The 24,102-nt window shown below is 40.4% G+C and overlaps 2 protein-coding genes across 4 annotated transcripts in view; one reads left to right on the forward strand and one right to left on the reverse strand.

Moving 5' to 3' along the window:
- Positions 1-2,432, reverse strand: part of mlst8 (MTOR associated protein, LST8 homolog (S. cerevisiae)) — a 22,345-nt gene extending 19,913 nt beyond the window's left edge. The window contains exon 1 of the mRNA XM_051933335.1: positions 2,414-2,432. The gene's annotated coding sequence lies outside the window, so the exon portion shown is untranslated. The remainder of the gene's footprint in view (positions 1-2,413) is intronic.
- zgc:113333 (beta-N-acetylhexosaminidase) lies at positions 1,616-13,683 on the forward strand. Of its 3 annotated transcripts, none has more exons than XM_028813824.2 (14): positions 1,616-1,737; positions 6,987-7,091; positions 7,219-7,444; positions 9,874-9,983; positions 10,335-10,422; positions 10,612-10,776; positions 10,858-11,041; positions 11,135-11,206; positions 11,283-11,487; positions 11,566-11,648; positions 11,731-11,809; positions 12,217-12,315; positions 12,397-12,486; positions 13,387-13,683. In XM_028813824.2, the coding sequence occupies exons 2-14, from the start codon at positions 7,003-7,005 to the stop codon at positions 13,574-13,576; spliced, it is 1,680 nt and encodes a 559-aa protein (XP_028669657.2). In that variant the 5' UTR covers positions 1,616-1,737; positions 6,987-7,002; the 3' UTR covers positions 13,577-13,683. The 3 variants fall into 3 exon arrangements, with proteins under 3 accessions (XP_028669657.2, XP_028669659.2, XP_028669658.2); XM_028813826.2 differs by having other exon boundaries at positions 1,713-1,733; XM_028813825.2 differs by lacking the exon at positions 1,616-1,737 and adding an exon at positions 2,289-2,311.
- Positions 13,684-24,102: the final 10,419 nt, after the last annotated feature.

Raw genomic sequence — 24,102 nt, forward strand, 5'->3', positions numbered from 1 at the left:
CATCCCTTTAACTTGATATCATGTGTTTTAAATTTGATATCAGGCTCATAAAATGTGATATTACACTTTTAAAATGTGATATTTAGCCTTTAAAATGGTAAAACAGCCTTCGATACTTACCAGATAAAAAAAAAACAAAACACATAGATAGATACTTTATTAATCCCAAGGGGAAATTCACATACTCTGGCAGCACCTTACTGATACAAAAAACATTATTAAAGATTGATAGTAATGCAGGTAAAAACAGACAATAACTTTATATAATGTTAATGTTTACCCCCCCGGGTGGAATTGAAGAGTCGCATAGTTTGGGGGAGGAACGATCTTCTCAGTCTGTCAGTGGAGCAGGACAGTGACAGCAGTCTGTCGCTGAAGCTGCTCTTCTGTCTGGAGATAACACTGTTTAGTGGATGCAGTGGATTTTCCATAATTGATAGGAGCCTGCTGAGCGCCCGTCGCTCTGCCACAGATGTCAAACTGTCCAGCTCCATGCCAACAATAAAGCCTGCCTTCCTCACCAGTTTGTCCAGGTGTGAGGCGTCTTTCTTCTTAATGCTGCCTCCCCAGCACACCACCTTCGTAGAAGAGGGCGCTCGCCACAGCCGTCTGATAGAACATCTGCAGCATCTTATTGCAGATGTTGAAGGACGCCAGCCTTCTAAGGAAGTATAACCGGCTCTGTCCTTTCTTACACAGAGCATCAGTATTGGCAGTCCAGTCCAATTTATCATCCAGCTGCACTCCCAGGTATTTATAGGTTTGCACCATCTGCACACAGTCACCTCTGATGACTGTCATAGCATTCTTGCATAAGCGAAGAGACAGAAAGTGAGCACACAACTAGGTCTGCGGCCGGTTTTAAACATTCCCTGCATCAACCAGTGGGTGACAGGTGTGTTATGCAGGAAGCGTGCATACTTACAGTTGCACCAGCAGTGGACAACCACCTGCCTGCGTTAAGTGAGTGTCGTCGCACAGTGCAGTTGGGGGGTCGTTGGGGTCTCAAAATTCTCACAATATGTATAGCACTCCTAGTATTTTGTGTAGGTAGGGCCCCAAAAATGCCTCTAGCACTGAAGTCTCTGCCCACCTAAATCTGGGCCTGGTGACCATATTAAATCAACGCGGAATATACCCCAGTGTTTGTGTTTACTGTATATCCCTGATCATTTAATAGCTGCAACCAGAGACATGGCACAGCAATATTATAATAAAAGGCAAGTCCTTAGGTATATGTTACATCACTGTCATTTATTTCATTTCAGATGCACTTTTAAGAATAACAACAAAAACATCCTCCTTAGGCTTCCAGGACAATATCCTGTCAGTCTTTAAATTAGTTTTGAAAGCTTTGAAATTATTGCTTTATGCTTAAGTAAAGTCTACCCCAATTATATCACAATACTATAATAAATGCCACTCTCTCATTTATTTGTGTATTCCGTTAAGGTCATACCTTATTAGTTACTGCACATCCGTCCACAGCTAAACTTTTACATTTCGGCAACTTCCTCATTGTGACTACCCGACTTGGGCAGGAAACCTGATTTGAACTACGCGATACCCACCTTCTATGTGTTTTCTCCTCATATTCAGTAACTCACGTAGAAAGGTGAGTTGGTCTCCAGCTATGGGGAGTGTTAAAAGGCGGGGCTTTCCAATAAACGAAAGGTTACTTCCCGGAAGCGCTGGCGTGACAGCAGGTGGTTCTACGCTCTACTGTGCGGTCGGTGGGTAAGTTTGGTCGCTGTCTCATTTGCCCTCTGAGTTGCTGAGGAGGACGTTACTGGTGGGTTGTCGGGTGCTCTTTTCAGCTAAGTGGAAACTCCAAGCTGAAGGGTTCTGAAGTCACTGCGCGTGTTTTCTACGCCTGAGTAATTCACTGCACCTGTGCGCTTTCTGTTTTGTTCATGCGGATGACTCATACTTAGGTGGCTGCAGGAGTGTATCAAACGTTCAAAACATTGTGATTCGCGCCCCCGAAGTGCGTGTACTTCAGAGCCCGTGGGCGCAGGATACAGCTGCTCCGTCTCTTAAGCTCACATGTCACGATACAGAGAGTCGACTCGTTTGTACTGCTCATAGGCAGGCGTACAGTATGCGATTAAAAGGACGGAGGCCTTTTTCAACAATCTCACGCGAGATTGCGTAGCGAGACACTGTACCCGGACAATTTCACGTATATATCTCTGCAGCCAGGAGCAGAATGTCGAGTGGAACGGACTACAGCATCGAGTGGGAGGGGTTTATGGCTTGTTAACATCTGGAAATATTTCCCGGAGTCCTTGTTTTTTACAATAAGTTAAACGTATGTATGTTTGCTATCAGGGTTTACTTGGTTAGCTCGTACAGTATATTATAACTATGTAAATTATGCTGGTATGTTTAAAGTATAAATATGCATTATTACCAGGAACTGTGTAGCCTGTGGGCTCAGTATTTCTTCTCTGAAGACCCGATCATGATATTTCTCGGAAGCGATAACAGACCGTGGGTGGTTCCTTTGCACCAACCCGACCAGTTTGTCCTCACTATCTCGCGTCCACAAACATTCCACAGCCCTGCTTGCAAAATAATAAACATGGAGTCGCTTCCTGATTGGTCAGTGGGAGTTGAAAGACAGAGTTGGCTCGTGTGACCCCTCACACCTGACGAGCTCTAGACTACAGAGCCCGTACTTGTTTTTGCACGGGAGTTGCAACAGCGACATTAACACCTTCAGTGACTTTTGCGATTTTGTTCTGATTCAAAAAACAAAACAAACTACCGAACGTCCGCCGTAGTGCGTTACCGGCAAAGTAGTTTCGGAATACATTTTCTGTCGTTGATTTATGTCTGATACATTTAATCCATGGGTTTAAAAAAAAAAAAGAAGAATCAAACATAAAAAACGGTTACAGAATCAAAGAATTGGGACGTAAGCAAAGCGCAAGATGAAACGGCAGTAATGCTCTTAATGCCGTATGACCATAACTGGAATTAAATTGGGGGTGCACAGTGTTACTGAAAATACATTTCCAATAGAAGACTGTTTTTTTGATCAGTGAATGTGATAATTAAATCCATCCTACCTAAGCAACTCTCACTTGCATGTCCGTAAAACCAACCGATAAACCTTCTATACTCTATAAATCACAGATTAATGTTTCAAATTCAGCTTCAGAGAGGTTACTACAATTTGTATATTTTGCATAGTTTTTTCCTCTTTTACATGCCACACAGCCACTCCGGTCGGCAAATAGCTCCTCATGCAATTCTGCAGCCATTTAAATAAAAGAATATCTGCGTATTATGTCTGTTTTATACTTACTGTGTGAAGACTGAGCTCAGACCACACAAAGTAATGTGGGTGCGTGATGAGTGACCAAAACCCATTTATACTTATGAGTCTGTTCGATAAACACACTCCTAGTCATTAAGTGACAGTTTTTGGTCAAGACACATTGCTCACAGTCAGTGCATTTATATGCATCAATAACCTGGGTATTCACAGAAACCTGATTTTTTTTTTCAGGTTTCTTTAAGTACTGTTTTTATTTTATATTTTTATTTTATTAATTTTCATTGTAATCATTCCATACAAACAGATCAATCAATTTATAACCCAACAAAATTGAAGACAAATCAAACCCCACCCCTGAGAAGGAGAGCTTAGCTAAAGGAAAATTGGATTTCTAAGATGCCATGTAAACCCTTATTCCAGTTAGAGAAATTGAGTTATTGGCCTCTGAGAAACCTGATTCTCCACGAATAACCCAGAAATAAACCAGCCTTTATGCCTGAATGTGCTGGATCTAGAAGCAGCAGTGTGACGGTCTGAGCAAACCTGAGTCTTATGTCATACACACCACTGTGACAAAATATTTATCAATCAAAATGTGTCTTTGATGAAGTGAATGCAAAATTAAAAGTGCTTGAGCTTTCCCTTAATCCATCCATTTTCTAACCCCACATATCCAGAGCAGGTAAGCAGGAAAACTCACTGGGCACAAGGCTGGAACTATCCCTGGAGAGGAGGCCAGGCCATTGCTAGGTGAACAAGCACAACACACACACGGTCCAATTTAGCATCACCAGTCTACCAAATCTGCTTGTCTTTGAAAATAACGAAATCAATCCCAGAATATCCAAGACCATGCATTCATTTTTTAACTTCATTTAAAAAAATAAGATGTTTTGATTTTGCCACAAGTACAATATGCAGGCAAGAAAAGTTTTCGGACATTTTAATATTGTTAAAGAAACTTGTGTTATTGTAACTGAAATTTACGTTATAACTTTATATTATAAAAATGTTTGATATCTGAATTTGCATATGATATATACATACATTATGCAGCGGTATGGTTGTAATGGCCAAACTCTGCCCCAGCCTATGATTCAAGGTTATTAGTTTTGTCTTTTTATATTAGTTTTTATTTCTATATTTTTTCTGACCTTACTTGGAAATTCAGTTTAGTTTTAGTTTTCCTTCATCGTGTATTTTTAGTTTAGTTTTTATTTTACAAAGACATTTCTATTTTATTTTTATATATATATTAGTTTCAGTTTTAGTTTTTGTAATTATGGTACGGTTAAAGAGCTACTAGTTTAGTTTTTGAGTCACAATGAGACAGAACTGTACACTTAATGGGTTTGGATATAATATGAATTTAATGTTAGTGGAAGCTTGCTACACTACACAACACACTTTACTATTTGGTTTTGTTTTTGTCTGGTAAAATATTTTCTATGTCATTTGTGCTGAACAAATCTGCGCTGACTGTTGGCACTTTTTTCTTTTCCTTTTATTGCTCAAAATGGGCAAATTTGTAATGAACTTTAGGTGAATTTTAAGATGTGAGGGTTTTTTATTGTAAATGTCTACAACACACAACATCTCCTGCTCCAACGACAATGTGCTTCTAATGAATGCCTTCAATGTTTCATTCAAAAATGTCAAACACTGGGCTTTGTTATTTTCTACCAGCCATCTCTAATTCCATCTCGGGCACAAACAATTTATAGACAGTATTTTGCACCTGCATGCCTGGAAAGATATATAAAAAAATAAGAATAGAGAATCTACTGTGTTTTGACAGGTGTGACCATGAAAATCATAGGGGTTAAGGAAGAACAAGGGTCTTAGGCTTGAATCAATGTGCAGACCCCACCTAGCTGTATTGAGGGAAACAAAAGAAAAACAGGTATGTAGTGTGAAGGTAAGGGGCAGTGAGACATGAACAGTAAACCCTTAATGAGCAGAGCAAGAGCAGGTAATAAGAGTATGGACAGGCACAAAATGACAGAAACAGTATCTGAGATTAAGAACAATTTATGCATTATCTAAACCAGTTCATCCATAGCAGGATCACAGGAACCTGGAGCCTACCCCAGCAGGTTTGGATGCAAGGCAGGAAAAATCCCTAGATTTTATGCAATATGTATGATAATGGCAGATGTTAAGAGCAAAAAGAATATAATATTTCAACTATATGATTTGAGAGATTTGAGAGGGAGAGAAACATTGAAAAAATGGGGACAGATATTTTAAAGCATAATTCTGCTACTGGATTATTTTCACAATATCAGGTATTTTGAGTTGTGAATATGAACTAAAAAAGATAAATTAATAAATATAGAATAAATACACAAACAAATTGTATGTTTAGCTTTTCACCACTTGGCAGACTCTCTTCCCCCACCTACCTGTAGTTCAGGAGGGACATTGCCAACTCGGGAATTTTACAAGATTTGTATCACATTGTTGTTAAACAACGTTTTTAAAGCAACAATATGCTGATCTTGTATGATGACCTAATCAGTCTCTCGATCAGTGCCGTTTTATTTTCAAAAATCGGGAGTGGCCTCCCCTCGACTTTCTCATGTACTCAGATATGGGGATGGATATTTGAGGAGTAAACCGCATGACAATGATTGTATTATGTACATTAAAGAACCATCAACAACAAATCAAATTAATAATATATTGAACAATTATTCTAAAAGTAAATGTGAATAAATCGGACTCTGCAGCTGCATGAATAAAAAAAAAAATCGAGTATGTGTTCAGGTAAAGTACCACTTCCGGTTAATGGAAATACAGATCTGCAATTCTGATGTAACAACCACATGCCAAATTTTATCCATCTATCTAGTTGCGTTTTTGAGATATCGTGTTTATACACACACACAGACATAATTCTAAAAAACGATATTTTCTGACTCGGGGAGGTCTAAAACATCAAGATTCGTCAAAATGTCGAAGTTGATTTTTTTTCATGATTAGTATACTTTCTCTATACTTTGTATACTTCGAGTGCGAAGTGGAAGTTGAATTACTGTCAACAAAAAGCAGGCACCTTAGAAATAAACTGAAATGTAACTCACTCATGATTTTTCTGTCCATATGGTAAAGTTTTTGTTGAGCAGCACAGTCTGATTTCAGGTGTTTAAATTATATATTGATATAGAACAAGTGCAGAGAAAGGCAGCATGTAAATCGCTTTCTATTCCACAGGCTTTACACGCATATTCAGCTCGCTGTGTCACCACAAATGCTGTGTGAACACCCGCCCGCCATCACCAGCCGCCGATCACTGGATGAATATGTGCGGGCGGCTCGTGGTGGATGGCTTTCAGTTTTAGAGTTAAATGTTATAAAGGTTAAAAACTAATTCAAAAACGAAAACTAAAATTATGTTTATTAAGTTATTATTTTATTTCAGTTAGTCTTTTCAGCTACTTTAATAGTTTCATTTAGTTTTAGTTTTTCATTTCAGTTTTGTTAATTATTTTATTTCAGTTTATGAAAATGTTTTTTTAATAATAGTTTCAATTTTGATTTTAGTTTTCGTTAACTATAATAACCTTGCTATGATCTTTCCACAGCCTTCTTATCTAATGCACTCTCCACAGTGAGCAGAGATCCTCCTCCAAGGGGAAGTGCTCAATGCCAGCCTTGCTAAAACCATGGTGCTCTTCTCATTTGTTTTTCCTTCTAGGTAAAATCTGCAAGTGATGACTGGCTACAGAAGACATGTTGCACTGCGGCTTATTGTTCTGACAATTGTTGTTCTGGCTCTCTTCAAAGTGTTCTTCAAAGCAAGGTAATGCTGAGAGGGTGTGTTTGTATGACTATCTTTTGGTGCTCTGTATTAAATGGCTCTTGTGCAGAGTAGGGATATAAGACCACTGTGTCATACATTGTACATAATTCTTCATTGTGTGTTGCAGGTTAGTACCCAAGCCTACGTTACCATCTAGTTTCTGGGGGAACAATGTCAAATTCATGGCACCCATTGCACAGGAAGGTAAGGCTGCATCAGAGGAGAAACATTTCAAGGAAGCTTTGCCACCTCCAGAGCCAGAGAAGCCACAAAGACCCATGGTCACATCACCCTTGAGACTCGTTCATCTAGACCTTAAAGGAGCGGCCCTCAAAGTTTCCTACTTAGAACAAGTGAGTACTCTGCTGTCTTTCCCTACTTGATTAACTTGACAGTATATCCACATGTTGGCTGTATTTGTTTGTAGAGACTGATGTGACTATCATAGGTATCTCCTGTTATTTTTTCTTGCATTTGACTGCAAGAAGATGCCTCTTGCCATCACGGAGGCTACAGCTACTACCACATGGATCAAATTCCACTCCATATATGAGAGTGGGTCCTGCGATGGACGGACACTGCTTTTATGGATGATTCCTGTCTTGTGCTCAGTTCTGTCAGAAAAGGCTGCAAGTGGGTCTGAGAATGTTTTGTAAGATTATGCATTATGTCTGGGAAAGTTAGACCACTTTTAGTTGTCATTGTGGCATTTATGTTGATTTGCCCCCTCCAGTGACGAGGTGTGACAGCCTAGAATGGTCAGTTTCCTCATCGCTCCACACTTATCAGTCATCATCTTCTGGAGTCTGTTTGTCCTATACAGGTTTGTGACAGGATCTGCGCTGTACCCAAACAAATGGCAAAAGGGAAGGGAAACCATTAATAACCCTGGCTACAACTAAATTAGAATATTAAAGAAATTTTTACTTAACAAAAAAGTTCAAAACAAAATATCCATCCATCCATTTTCCAACCCGCTGAATCCGAACACAGGGTCACGGGGGTCTGCTGGAGCCAATCCCAGCCAACACAGGGCACAAGGCAGGAACCAATCCCGGGCAGGGTGCCAACCCACCGCAGAAAACAAAATATCAAAAAGTAGAAATATCAATAACACTAAATACAAAAATTCAGTAAAAGAGAGTACTTTAGGAAAAAAGCTAAATAATTCATATATCAAAGGAGAAAACAGACGTTTTGAAGCTTCACTTTGCATACACTTTTGCAAAAATTAACAGTAAAAATGGTTTGCGAAACATCGTTTTTTTTTTTTTTTGAAAGAATTTTATGAAGTAAGGAATATTGCTCCTTAAGTCTTTGTATATACATATGGCATGCTGTATATCTTCTACATACATCAGAATGCACCATTGCATACATTACAGCATTTTCTCTGCAGAAAAATGCACAGGAAGCCCACCACTTGCCGTTACCTAGCAACTATCATTTCCTGTTTCTTGCTTCCCGCAGATGATGCACAAGAATTGCTTCAGCCTTTGATGCCTCTTTAGGATTGTGATTGCAAAGATTCTCATAATTGGCAAAGCAGGAATCGTGCTGAAAAATTAGCTGGACTCTGTACTTGTAACAATAATGACCCTAGAAATACACATCTCACAGCTCCACAAAATGTCAACAGCAGGAAGTGACTTGTGACTTCTTTTTTCCCCTTTCTAGAGTTCTTTATTTAAACACTAAAAGCCAGGCAGAGATGTATGTGGAATAAGCATATGACGTTGCTCTCAGATGGGAACTAAAAACCTTTCTTCCCCACAATTAAGCTAATTTCACTGGTTGCGAAACACCATAGTTTTTATTTTTGACAAGTGAACTGTAAATGAATGTATGAAGTCAATTTTTCACAAATTGCTAACTTATTACTACAGAGAATTACAAAAAATATAAAGAGCTAGGTCAAATATCCAAAAATCGAATACATAATTTAAATGCCAGGAATCAAAAGTCCAAAAAGGACAAACAAATTCAGACTCCTCTCCCCACAAAACCATACAGATACCACAAGTGAAAGGGAGCAGAGAACACACTGCAAAGATGGAGTGGCTTCCAGTAATTTCAGTATGCCTAAGGTGCTGTAAGTCGTCATCCTCATCCACACTATTCCCATGATTGGCAATATCGAGAAGAGATAATTAAGCTAACAGAAGGAACAAGAGCTACATAATTAACATTTACAAAATGATTAAGGCATTAAAACCTCAATCACAAAAGAAAAGGAAAAAAATGCAAAAAACAAACACACGGTTCTAGACCCATGTGAAACAACAGCTACATATTCATTCCTGAGAGACTGGTAGTAGGGGTTGAACACAGAGCTGCTGGTTTCATGGCTGCTTTTTCTGCCACTTTGCTGATGGAGATCTTTTTTAACAGAAGATATTGCTGCTTGAAATTCCATTGTCCTGTATTAACGGCCCACTGCTGACATCTCGTGGAGAACACTTAACTGCGAGGGAATGGATGAAACCCTGAGTGAATTTTTCAGTAGAGACACCCTGAAAAGGACTGGGTGCCAGACCATTCCAGAAAACTCAGTCACACCAGGGCCAGTTTCGTACCATCTGTTAACCTCGCATGCATGTTTTTGACATGTGGGAGAAAAACCCATGTGGGCAGGAGGAGAAAGTTCTAGTCCCACAATAATGGCACATGGTGGCTTGGAATAAAAGCAAGGATGCTGAAAATAAGAGGCAGCAGTACAAACCACCATGTCACCATGTTGCTTTGAAGAATAACTCATCTTCTCTAAATGATTCCCCTACAGGTCTTCCCCCTTCTGTCCACCCTGGGTGCCACAGGAATTCTTCTTGAGTATGAGGACATGTTTCCATTTGAAGGTGACTTTGCAATGTTGCGGTCGCCACATGCATACAGGTGAGGAGGAAACTACTTGCCATGTTTCATGCATCTAATACATTTTATTGGTAAACTCGTGCTGATGCCCATCCATCAAAGCTGATCACCAAGTGAAACTTAGTGCCACACTTTACACCTGGCTTTAATTAACTAGACAAGTCATTCATTTTGGTTTTTTTTTTATTCATTGTTTAAAGATGATAATGAAAGTCTCTTTATTTGTAACTTGGGAAGCAGGTGATGTAGCAAGTGAAGTCAGACTGTTGTGCATAGTCAAAGGTGGACATTGCTACATTGCCCTCTAACTCAGACTTGGGAAGCAGCTTTGCATGTGCTCATCTTGTTTTTATCTGCTCTCTGTTACTGCAGCATTGAAGATGTGGAGAAGATACAGCAACTTGCAGAATTAAATAAACTAGAGGTTATTCCTCTGATCCAGACTTTTGGTCATCTGGAAGTAAGTGAAGTCAAAGCAGGGCCGCTCAGTGTCTACAGTTAGAAATTACTGATGAAGGCTAAGTGGTGACATTCTGACAGTCTTTTTTTGGTTTCTTGCTGAGGGAGAGATAAATCTGCCATTTACAGACATGTACACGTGGTACTGCTTATTCTTTTTCTGATGTTCTCCTCTAACATGTCTTGGCAGTTTGTCCTGAAGCATGAAAAATACTGGTCTTTCAGGGAATTTCAACGCTTTCCCAACAGCCTAAATCCTCATCATCCTGAGTCTCTGGGGCTGGTGAAAGCCATTCTAAGTCAGGTGCTTGATCGACACCGTAAAGCCAAGTGGATTCACATTGGAGCAGATGAGGTAGGATTGGTCACCCTTCCTGATCAGCAGATGGCTCTTGGGTTGAAGGCTCATCATTTTACTGGTCTTCTTTTGGAACAGGTTTTCCATCTTGGGGAGGGAATAGATTCCAAGAACTGGCTCAGGAACAACAATGGTAACTTGGGCCAGATGTACTTGAACCATGTGAAAGAGGTTAGCGCCTTTGTGGTGGAGAAATATCCTTGGATGGGTGTGATACTGTGGGATGACATGATGAGACGGACAAGCATTGACCTGATTAAAGGTGAGCCATCTTGACGCATGCAGTTTGCTTGCCGGAGAGTTGCATACAGTGAAGCACCCTGAATGACTCATATTTCTCCTCCCTTCTTGACAGAGTCTGGAATAACTCGCTTTGCTGCCCCTATGATCTGGCAGTATGGTGAACAACTAAATTTTGAGGCCATTGGTAAGGAGAGTGCTTATTTATTCTGGTGAGACAATGAGAGAGTTTTCTTTCAAACATTTTTCTTCTCTTCCTACAGACAAGTACATCACCAGCTATGCTAATGCTGGCTTTCAGACAGTATGGTTTGCCAGTGCTTTCAAGGGGGCATCTGATGTGGCACAAATATGGACTCCTATTGGAGTCCACCTGAACAACCACCTTTCCTGGCACAAGGTAATCTCTTCCATGGCCAAATACCCGGGCATCCATTGGCAAGGGATTGCACTGACTGGTTGGCAGAGGTGAGTATAGTCTATACTACACATCTAATGGGCAAAGGCAGTGGTTTGCAGGAAGCTCCAGCATGTTTCCGTTTCTAGGTATGACCACTTTTCCGTATTGTGTGAACTGTTGCCTGTGAGCCTGCCGTCCCTGGGGGTCTGCCTGCAGAGTCTTATTCATGGTAAGCCAGTCAACAGCGTTCCATTACTGTACAAGCCTTAGTTACCCAAGTTTATCTCTCAAATCTTTCCTGTTTGCCACAGGTGCCTTTAATGATGAGTCAAAGAAGACCACACTTGACATTTTGGGTTGCACCAATATTGACTTGAAGAACAATCTATGGTAAGCTCTTCTATTCCACAGTTTGGACAAGGGGACTAGTGCTATTGATAATGTAAGGTACCCTGCTGCAACAATCATTAGAATGACAATAGCTAGGGTTACACTGCTAGGCTAATTAGTTCAACTGCCACCTGGATTTTTACGCCAGACTACACCAACACATGGAATTGCTTCTCATCATCTCCTTCTTAATGATAATTCCCCTCATTGAAGATGGAGACTCCAACTTCCCAGGCATTTAGCATTTCTATAGAAAGCTTAATAAGTTCTTAATAAGTGCTAGAATATGACTATTTCACACTTTTGGTCCCTTGTCACCCTTCTATACCACCAGTCTTCATCCAAGAGGGTGCCTGCTGCTATGCTATTCTCCACTCTTATCTCTGCTTCTTTTCCTCTTTGTTAAGTGAGGGTGGCGGGGTGTTTCCAGGCAGTGAGATCTACCGGATGGTCCTGCATATCAGAGACAAACTGAAGTTGGAGACTGAGACATTCTTAAACAATAAGTGAGTAACTCACTGTAGCTCTACTAGGACCTAGATTTGGTTTGATGATCTCTCATGAATTCTTTTATTCATCTCTTTCAGGCACATCAGAGGATGGTTTTCTCATTACCAAAGAAAATATCACTTTGGTAACCCACGTAATCTGGATTTTTTTGGAGAGAAAATGCTGAAGTAAGTTTAGAAGCCATTGAGCTAAGGAAGTCAAAGTGTCCCTTTCCAGACAGTAAGCGTCATAATATTGAGTATTTTCTGCCCATCATGGTCCCTTGGTAACCTGTATCATGCTCTTCTGTGAATTTTGTACATTTTTTTTCCCCTCCATTTTTTGAAATTAGGTGTGTAATTAATTATTGTATCATTTTCCACACTGCATCAACTTCAGAACAGGTCATCCACCTGAAGCTAAGCAAGTTTGGGCCCTGCCAGTACTAGGATGGGAGACCATCTAGGAAAAGCTTGGGTTGCTACTGGAAGAGGTGTTGGTGAGGCCAGCAAGGGGTGCTTACCCAGAGGTCTGAATGTCAATCCCATTGCCCCAGTGCAGTAACAGGGACACTGTGCTGTAAAAATGGCTTCGGATGAGACATTAAATCGAGGTCCTGACTCTCTTTGCCCAGTGATGTTTTATGACCATCCTTTGTAAAGAGTAGGGTGTATCCTGAAGTCCAGGTTAAATTGCCCACCACATCCTAGTCATTCTGGCCCCCTAATCATTCCCTGTCTCTAATTAGCTGTCTCTTTCGGCCCTTAACCACCTAACAGCTATTGTGTGGTGAGCGTACTGGCGCAAAAATGGCTGCAGTCACATCATCTAGGTGGTTGCTGCACATTAGTGGTGGCTGAAGTGGCTCCTCACTCACTATGTAAAGCACTTTGAGTAGTGAGAAAAGCGCTATAAAAATGTAAAGAATTTTTATTCTTTTATTTTGAATATAGTATTTTTTTGGCATACATTTTTGTTAAAATAATCCTTTGAGTGACCAGGGTTTTTCTTGATAGTTTCCTATTCCTTTTTGTTATTTTGGCCAGTCTCTGATCACTATTTATATTTTTCATGTTGGTTCTGTGCAGGTTCCTAGAAGAATGGGAGAACTTTATCCAAAGTTTTCGCACCCAAATGGAGAGTACCTACTTCCCTGACACGATAGAAGAGTGGATGGAAGATAACGTGAATATCTACATGGACCCGCTGAGGGAGCTGGCAAAGGATTTTAAGGAGGCCATTGACAAAAATGGTGGCGTGAAGAAAGCATTAAAGTGAGATCATGATCTTGGTGCAATAACACATTTCCCGAGGTCCCAGGAACAATGCAAGAACTCCGTAGACATGTCAATCATGAACTTAGGAAGCACCAGTCCACGTAACTGTTAAAATTATTTTGGATGGTGCATCCAGAACACTGCCCTTGTGTGCTAGTGTGTTCAGGACAGGGACAGAGCCATAGTGTGGCCTACTGGCTGAGCTCTGCTGTACAGTCGGCCGCTGAGGTATAGCATCAGTAATGGAGTTATAGGTTACTGATCTCTTGGCTGTTGAAAGAGGGGGGAGATGGGAAATCACTGTAACTACACCTGAACAAATTCAAAATGTTTGCTGTCAATCAATGAGCATGTGTTCCTCTGTGAGGAACTACAGCTTGCTGTAACACACTTGTTTGGAGTGGCCGTTTGCAGGAAGTCTTTGGGTGAATGAGTGGTAGAGCTTCCAGGCCAGGATTATATCAAATAAATAATAATTTCAAAAAAAGGTACCCTGTCATTTTCTGTGTGTGGTATGCAATACTCTTGGTGCTGTGGTCTAGAAATCCTTGTTCCTAGTGTTTATCCCCTGGCTTTGGCAGCCGCCTCAGAGGAACAGCACTAAGCAGGACAAAAGGCCGGCATGTGTACCAATACTTAAACTAAGAATACACGTCTTGCCACTAAGCAACCAGTCACTGTGATTAGATATACTGAGAATCTGAAGGGTGTGCACCCCATTCCTCTTGAATATGTGGGGGTCAGAACTGCTGTAAGTTAAGTGGGGAAAGCTGTTGTGTTCACGTGAATATGGACATGCATGCATGTTTTTGTTTTTTTATAATTTTGTCTTTTGATTTAGGTTCCACCAAAAAAAAAAAAACTTTGCTTTTACATTTGAGTCTCTAGAAAAGTGAAGCAAAATATTAAATTCGAGGGAAAGACGCTCAGTGACTCCATGACCAAGACACAATACACTATCCAGTCAAGAAGTTAGCCAAGGGTTGATTGAATTGAGAAGTTGTGGTTATTCCAAAACTTGTGGGACTATTGTGAAGAGACACATCTTCAGGGATCACCTAAAACTTCCTTGTCCATCACATGATCATTGTGAGCTTTCTCAGCTTTGATTCAAGTATCAGTGGCCACCAACTTAATGAATTTTGGCTTCTGAAATCTGCTTCTGTTTGCCCACATGAGTTGTCCAGCAAGATTTATTTTAAAAAAAATGGCTAAGCACAACAATGGGCAAACATCTGTGAAGAATGATACCAACTATGAAAAATACTAACAGCAACACAAATGGGGGAAAAAATGACCATGGCCAGTTGTGGTTAAAGTGTACTGATGTGAGAAAAAGAATCGATGTTAGTCAGTCGATCAACTAATTATCAATTTTGCCTTTGGCAATTCCAATAATTTGGTAAGGTTCCCGATTTATTTTGCTTCCTTTTCTCTAGCTGTTAAGACTTCTATCAAGGTAACTAAAGGACTCTCATTTTAAGAAACAGAAAAATACAACTTATTGATAAACAGGTTTATAAAAGTATGACAGCTACAGATGTGGACAAATCTGTTGGTACCTTTATGGCTCAATTAAAAAGTGCTGTATGCCCCTGACAAGTGATGACATGAAAAGCAATTGTGCCCTGAATACGTGGCTGCCTTTGATATGTCATCAAGTACAGCAAAGCAGATCATCCATCCATTTTCCAACCCGCTGAATCCTAACACAGGGTGCAAGGCAGGAACCAACCCTGCCAACCCATTGCAGGACACACATACACACACCAAGCACACACGTGGGCCAATTTAGAATCACCAATGCACCTAACCTGCATGTCTTTGGACTGTGGGAGGAAACCGGAGCGCCTGGAGGAAACCCACGCAGACACGGGGAGAACATGCAAACTCCACGTAGGGAGGACCCGGGAAGCAAACCCAGGTCTCCTTATTAGTATTTCTTATTCTTATTAGTATTTCTTATTCTTTCTTTGTTGGTACCCCTAGAAAAGATCATAATAATTAGATTAGAGCAGGGGTCTCCAACCTTTTTCCCCCTGAGAGCTACTTTTACAAAATGAAAATGGCTGAGAGCTCCTCATGTTTTCTAACGTTTATTCTCATAGCTTACCCAAACAAACTGAATAAGCTTGTTTTGCCTGAGCATTTACAAAATGTTGGTGTCCACAACTCACATTTTGAATTTAAACATCACAAAAAATATTAAGTTTTGTATGTCTGTGTATGTCTTCCCAAGTCCTCCCTGCATAGAGTTTGCATGTTCTCCCCGTGTCTGCGTGGGTTTCCTCCCACAGTCCAAAGACATGCAAGTTAGGTGCTTTGGCGATTCTAAATTGTCCCTAGTGTGTGTGTGTGTGTGTGTGTGTGTGTGCCCTGTGGTGGGCTGGCACCCTGCCCAGGGTTTGTTTCCTGCCTTCCGCCCTGTGTTGGCTGGGATTGGCTCCAGCAGACCCCCGTGACCCTGTAGTTAGGATATAGCGGGTTAGATAATGGATGGATGGATGTCTGTGTGCACTTTCTAGTGTATCTCACACTATTGAATTAAAACATGAATGCTGTTTAAACAAAACAATGCAATTCCAAATACACCGATCTGACTTATTCATTTGTCATTTTGTTCCATGTCACTGTCACTTTATTCGTTGTTTGTGTGATGTGTTCTTTAGTTACTCAGATGACTGGCACTACATGGAGTCAACAAGAGAGGCAGGTGTACGGTGGAGTGGAGCCACTTAGGTTCGCTCTATGGAGTCATTTAAATGTTCGTCTGTCAGACTTGTTCTGAACTTTGATTTCATGACATTCATGTCAGACTCACGGAGGTATGGAGACCCAAACAAAGCAGACATTTTCAGAGCTGCTTGGTGAAAATTCTTATAGTTCTCTGGCTCTACTAAGCTCCAGAAATGATAAGAATGCTGTTGAGACTTTAATTGCACATCATTTTGAAGGTTTACAAATATATCTATATATATAAAAATGGAATGGGTGGGTCGTCGGGTGGGCCTTTTTTTCATTCCGTCGTTTTTTCGACGTTTTGAAAATGTAGAATGATTATTTGATTTTTTTGTTTTTATTTGATCGTGTCTATGTAGCCGCCGTCGTAATAAAGTATCGCTAAAATCGTCATTTATCGTAATTTATTTTTGACGTATAACGTCGCCGTCGTCGAGGTCAGTGATACCAGTGCAAAAAATCTGCTTAAGGTTGAAAGACACGCCCTACTCACGGGACAGTTAAAAACACCAATCAAACTAACGATGACATCAAGTATTACCCAATCAAAAGTAGGAAAGGAGGCATCTTCATAAAATGCGTGTGGGATGATTTGCATGAGACGCTGCTTTAAAAAAAAAATGATAAAAAAAATACGGGATAAATCCCCTCCAGTATTGATTCAAAACGGGACGCGCAATTTCATTCTCAAACGCGGCACGATTCCGTATTTTAAAGGACGGGTGGCAACCCTACAGTGCCAGGTAACCACCCATACAATCACATTGTGATTCAGACTAGGAATGCAATGAATGTAATTACCCCGATCTACATACAAGGCGAAAGTCTTGCAACATTCAAAGATGATGGTTTGGGATAAGTACACCATACAACATAAAAGAGCTTATGAAGCCTTCAACCGAAAAAAGCAACATCTCAGAGATCGTAAAAAAAAAAATAGGAGCTAATGTCGTTTTACTCGCTGTAGATTTTAGTCAAACATTACCAGTTATTTCACGAGGGAGACCAGCAGATGAACTCAACGCGTGTTTAAAATCCATGCTTCTCCCACGCTCGGTTATATGTCGCGTGTTCTCGGGTAGGTGCACCAAAAAATGTATACATTTAAGCATGTAATGGGCAAACAAAAAATGAGGTATACCCAAAGGCACAGCAGTAGTACTTAATGTAACTTTACTTCTTAAATGTTAATGTTTTACTGTTTCATAATTTATACGCTTCTTATATATTGTTCAAATTCTTTTATCAAAATACCAGTGACAGCGCAATGCACGATAACATCGAGTGAATACACCATACGCATCCGCCCACGGCTGCCCTGCTGTGCGCAGATACGACTTGATTGTACAATAAAATAAAATAAAGATAAAAAGACTAAAACAATCATCACCCATAAAGCGGATAGTAGACGTGACGTACTATATGTGTACCACATTTCAAGTGTATAGGTGCAACGGTTTGCGAGCTACAGGTCATTTAAAATCCTGGACAGACACACAAATTGCCACGGTAGCAAATTACAGAAGAAGATTTTACTGTTTAATAATTTATATTTATATGAAATGTGCTTCTTATATATTACTTCATATTCTCATATGATAATGATGTTAATGTTTATATTGATTTCTGTGTTATTAAAACTGCATGTATGTGTGTATATGTATACGAGCTGTATATACCCGGCGTTGCCCGGGGCAGAAGTAACGTAATCGGTCAAACACTTACATATATACCAAAGTAAACGTAATCGGTCAAACAGTTACATATATAAAAAAAGCGAACCTAATCGGATAAACAGCTTCATATATACAGAAGCGAACCTAATCGGACAAACAGCTAATCTATATACATAAGCAAACCTAATTGGTCAAACAGTTACATAAATACAAAAGCAAACCTAATCGATGAAACAGCTTCATATATACAGAAGCGAACCTAATTGGTCAAACAGTTATGCATGTGCAGAATGATTTTACAAAGATTATGCGTGTTAACAATCATTAAAAAGAAAAGATTGAGGAACTCTTCTTCTATATGTGATAAAGCTGGATGAAGCTGACTTGACGAAGACGTAGGTGGCATAGATTGGTTTTTCTAAAACAGAAGAAAAAAATGAGTATCTATTATTATTTTAAATTAGAATGAAAATGAGAACCTTGATTAGAGATAGATTATCCGTATTAAAATATGTGCATGAATAAACTTTTGCTAACTCTCTAGCAAAAGTTTATTCATACAAATTGGCATGGGATGGCTTTGTGAAAAAGTAAAAATTACATAAAAATAAATTGAGAATGCGTACTTCGATTTGACTGAGATTATCTATAATGATCAAAAAAAAGTTTACTATGGTTTTTTTTTCCATACGGGAAGGATGTAAAACCTTACATAGGCACCCTTCAGCCCGTACTGAAGGGTAGTGTGAGATTCTTACTGACTAAAAAACACCCTTTTTATTCCACAGCTACCCCAAAAACCACTATTACGCATTACTTTGGGGTGGCAGTAGTTTAGTTATGAAACAGCTGGGTCCTGAAAAAAATCTGTCTTGTTAGTGGCTTCATCACATATACAAGAAGAGTTCCTCAATCTTTTCTTTTTAATGATTGTTAACACGCATAATGTTTGTAAAATCATTCTGCACATGCATAACTGTTTGACCAATTAGGTTCGCTTCTGTATATATGAAGCTGTTTGATCGATTAGGTTTGCTTTTGTATTTATGTAACTGTTTGACCAATTAGGTTTGCTTATGTATATAGATTAGCTGTTTGTCCGATTAGGTTCGCTTCTGTATATATGAAGCTGTTTGTCCGATTAGGTTCGGTTTTTTTATATATGTAACTGTTTGACCGATTACGTTTACTTTGGTATATATGTAAGTGTTTGACCGATTAGGTTACTTCTGCCCCGGGCAACGCCGGGTATATACAGCTCGTAATATATAAAATCCAATGTCTGTCTGTCTGTATGTCTGTCCGCTTTTCACGAGAGAACTACTTCACGGATTTAGATCAGGTTTTTTTTTCTATAATTCGCTCGAACATTCTGGTTGACTTTGCAACTTCTCTCATTTCACTGTGTATCATAGTTCACTTGCGGTACCGATTTATTTGTGCGAATCCGACAAACACCCGGTGGGCCAAGGGGATGGAGGCCTTCCTCACTCACTCGCCAGCTGCGGGGCGTATTCCTTAACTCCGCTTAGCTAGCAAAAGAGAGAGCAATTGAATTCAATTTTGTTTGATATTTAAAATAAAGTGTTACTTAAGTCTTGATGAGTTTGAGTCCGGATATTCTCTTAAGTGTATGCCACATTGAAAAGATAGATTGCAATTCAGATTGTAGATCGTGATTTTGTTTTAAAAGGATCGTGATATGATTTTTTAGAAAGATCTCCCACCCCTAATTTGACTAATCAAGTTTTCAAATTTATGTAGGATTCATTAACCCTTTGTCGAGCTACTTGGAAAGGGGTTGCAAGCTACCGGTAGCTCACGAGCGACATGTTGGAGACCCCTGGATTAGAGTGATGTTTCAAACTAGTTGTTTTCTTTAATTAGTATCACACGTCTCCAATTGTACAATCAGCCAATTTAAATGGAGAAAAGTAGTCACTCTGTTGTTTGCTATTCTCACGTGTCCCACATTAAACAAGGACCAGAGAAAGCAATGGAGGGAGCTGTCTGCGGACATCAAGAAGATAATGATAGACAAGCATGTTAAAGGCAAAGGTTAAAACACCATCTCCAAGCAGCTTGATATTCCTGTGACAACAGTTGCAAATATTATGAAGTAGTTTTAGGTGAATTTGACTTTAGCCAACCCCCTGGACATAGCAGCGTAAGGAATGGCCTGAAGGATAGTGAGAATGGCAGACAAAAAGCCAGTGACGATGTCCAAAGAGATACGAGCTGAACTCCAAGGTAAAGGTCCATCAGTGTCGGATCACACCATCTGTCGCTTTTTGAGAGACAGTGGGCTCAATGGAGGAAGACCCATCAGGACTTCACTGCTGAAAGAAAAACATAAAACAGCCAGACTGTTATTTGCTAACATGCATATTGTCAAGCCACAATGCTTCTGGGAGAATAACCTTTGGACAGATGAAGACACAAAACTGGAGCTTTTGGCCATGTCACATTGGCTCCATGTTAACAGATGATAAAATGAAGCTTTCAAAGAAAGGAACACCAAACCTACTGTGAAACATGGAGGAGGCTCGGTTATGTTTTGGGGCTGCTTTGCTGGGTCTGGCACAGGGTGTCGTGAGTTTGCACCGGGAACAGTGAAATCTCACGACTATCAAGACATCCATCCATCCATCCATTATCCAACCCGCTGAATCCGAACACAGGGTCACGGGGGTCTGCTGGAGCCAATCCCAGCCAACACAGGGCACAAGGCAGGAACCAATCCTGGGCAAGGTGCCAACCCACCGCAGGACACACACAAACACACCCACACACCAAGCACACACTAGGGCCAATTTAGAATCACCAATCCACCTAACCTGCATGTCTTTGGACTGTGGGAGGAAACCGGAGCGCCCGGAGGAAACCCACGCAGACACGAGGAGAACATGCAAACTCCACGCAGGGAGGACCTGGAAAGCGAACCCAGGTCCCCAGGTCTCCGAACTGCGAGGCAGCAGCGCTACCCACTGCGCCACCGCGCCGCCCGTCTATCAAGACATTCTGGAGCAAAATGTACTTCCCAGTGCTAGAAAGCTCTGTCTCAAGTCACAGGTCATGGGTCCTCCAAGAGGATAATTACCCAAAACACACAGCTAAAAGCACCCAACAATGGCTAAGAACAGAACTTTGGACTATTCTGAAGTGGCCTTCGATGAGCCCTGATTTGAATCCAACTGAATATCTATGGAAAGAGCTGAAACATGCAGTCTGAAGAAGCCCCCCTTCAAACCTGACACAGCTGGAACAGTGGTCCAAACTACCTGTTGACAGGTGCAGAACTCTCATTGAGAGCTCCAGGAGTTGCTTGTTTGCACTGATTGCCTATAAAGGTTGTTCAACAAAATAGTATGTTAAGGGTCCCATCAGTTTTGTCTGAACCATTTTCATTTGCGTTATTATTTGAAACACTGTGTTGAATCAAAACTCTAAAGCAAAGTCTGATTTTTGTTAAAAACGGAATGAACAATGATGAGTGTATATTACTTTTGTCAGTTTCAAGGTATTTCAGAGACAGTTGTGGGTTCTTTTTTTCGTGGAGGTCTACGTCTGTATATATCGACAGACAAACACAAAACAAAACAGGCTGACGGTTTCCTGGCTATTTACAGTTCTAATTCATCTTGGCACAGATAAACAGTTGTACAACACCAAGCTTTAAGGATTTTGCCCGATGGTGTCTGAACTTGCGTGTTGTTGCTCTAGGTTCAAGCAGAGGACTCTTTCCTGCATTGGAGTGCACTCTTCACTTTTCACTACATGGTCCTTTGTCCGTGGTGTGGTGTAGTGTGATGTTGCCATCCTCAGTTCAAGAGTGTAGACGCTGTAGTTCCCTTCTTCATGATCTTCTCAGACTTAGCTGTCACTGGCATAGAGCTTGGTTTGGCAGAGCAGACCATAGAGCTGGTTCAGGGTGCCCCACTCCAAGGCTCTATGGAGAAGAATATCCAGGCGACAGACGAATGGGTGATATCGTCATCCGTCCTGAAAAGCCTTCCAGCGCAACGACGAAAGATGGCAGACTGTATAGATCAAGATCCCACCTTGATAAAAGTATTGTCTTGCTATATGCTTCCCGTCTGTAATGCCATGTAAATCGTCAGTAAAGAAAGCTAAGTTATTTTCTCTTATGTGATTTTTACCACCGTATCACTATAGGAGGGATATCGCCTTTTAGTATCATATCTATATAGTTTTCAGTTACTTAAAACGCCGCAATTACAAAAGAATTTATTCCAACTAGGGAGGTATCGCCCCCTTAAAGGAAACACTGACCGAAGTGTTCATAGAGCTGAAGTTCGGCTATTCACCTTAGTGTTCACTCTGAGATGCAGGTGCAGATAAATCTGGTGTCATAACAGGCATGGTGTGCCACTGAAAGCTAAGCAAAATGGGCAGTGCCCACTTTGTCCTACTCTGTCAAATGTGCACACAGCATGAATGGCAGGCTTTCACAAGATGGTTTTCTAACTCTGCCTTAGCTTCACTCTCCTTTTATTACATGATGGCCAATTCAGAATGATCGTAGTAAACACAAAAAACATTACATTAGAAAAAAGCATAAAAAACCTGAACAAGAGGATGATGGGAAATTGATATTTAAATCTGAACATCGTAACAGAGATGTATCACTTGTATTAATCAGAAATAAGACATCAGCTGAAGGAAATTAGTAAATCCTAACCCTAACCCTAAAACTGACTGAAAGGCAGCTACCCACTCACTAATACAGTGTATTGTCGCACCCACCACACGACGAACCACCTCACATTAGGACCCGAGGGCAGTCATGCAACTTCAGCACCATACTAGTTCAAATGGAATGGAACAGTGTGATTTTTACAGCGGCCGGAGTGCCAGTCCTGCCACCAACCTCCGAGTTTTCCCTGCAGGTTTGTGGACGTTGCAGGTAGGATGATGGTTAACGTCATACACACTCACAGTCAGAAACAAACCCTTTAACATTCACCTGTGGAAAGCAGAGTCACTCACAACCTGGCATTGAAGCACAGGCTACTTCATTTCTTTAAAAAGCGTGATTTCAGTTCAGTGCTTAATCTGGCATATACAATTGTGATTTATTTTAAATTTCAAACTGTAAACTTAGTTTTCACTGTTCTAGTAATGGGCAGCACAGCAATCTGCATTGTTGCCTCGTGTCTCCAAATTTAAGTTGGAGCCCAGACACTCTATCGGGTCACTTTGTGTATAATTCTTTGTCCTGTTACTCCAGTTTTCCTGCCACATCCCAAAAATGTGTGTTCAGTAAGCTGGTCCAGTGTGAGCGACTCTGCTTTACGGTGGGCTGGCATGCCAACTAGGGCTGGTAGGGTAAGCAGTAGTACTATGACATTCTTACTTGCATATCTGATGAATATGCAAACATGCCTACCCTCCAGCACCACGATAAACAAGAAAGTATTAAACATATTTTTAATTAATAGAAAACAAGTCTGCCTACCTGATGTACTCCTTCCTCCTGATTCTATGGCCTACAGCCAGCACCACCTAGAAGTGCATTAAATGAGCTCACTTATGGAAGGATGCTGAAGATATGACTGATTACGTACAAGTGTTAGAGGGCATGAAAATTGTTTTGTGTCCAGTGATGTTACCATGCTAGGCTTTTGCTCCATCTAACCCTGAATTGTATTTATTGATTAGAAAATGTAGTACTAGGGTGTTGTACCGTGTTAGCCATTATGAATGTAGAGAAAAGCCAAGCAAAATGACACCTTTTATTGGCTAACTAAAAAGATTACAATATGCAAGCTTTCGAGGCAACTCAGGCCCCTTCTTCAGGCAAGATGTAAAGATTATTGTAATAATAATGCATATTGTAACAATCACCACCGACTGTTTCAGAATAGATACGCATTTAAGCAATTTGCTGTGTAAGCAATCGACAATTTTCACGTTAATTCATTTGACTTCATCGTTTCTCTGTGCTAGGATTGCCTGTGTACTCATTTCTTCTGTTGATAACCCTTCGGGATGAAATTCTTCAATAAGATTTGGACATAATAAGTCTTCTTTTATTGGGAAGTTAAAGTGAGAACAACATAAAAATGTGTAAGAGCTAAGAGAGCAGGAA

The sequence above is a fragment of the Erpetoichthys calabaricus genome, chromosome 11 (assembly GCF_900747795.2).
Source record: "Erpetoichthys calabaricus chromosome 11, fErpCal1.3, whole genome shotgun sequence".
In the NCBI taxonomy this organism is placed as follows: Eukaryota; Metazoa; Chordata; class Cladistia; order Polypteriformes; family Polypteridae; genus Erpetoichthys; species Erpetoichthys calabaricus.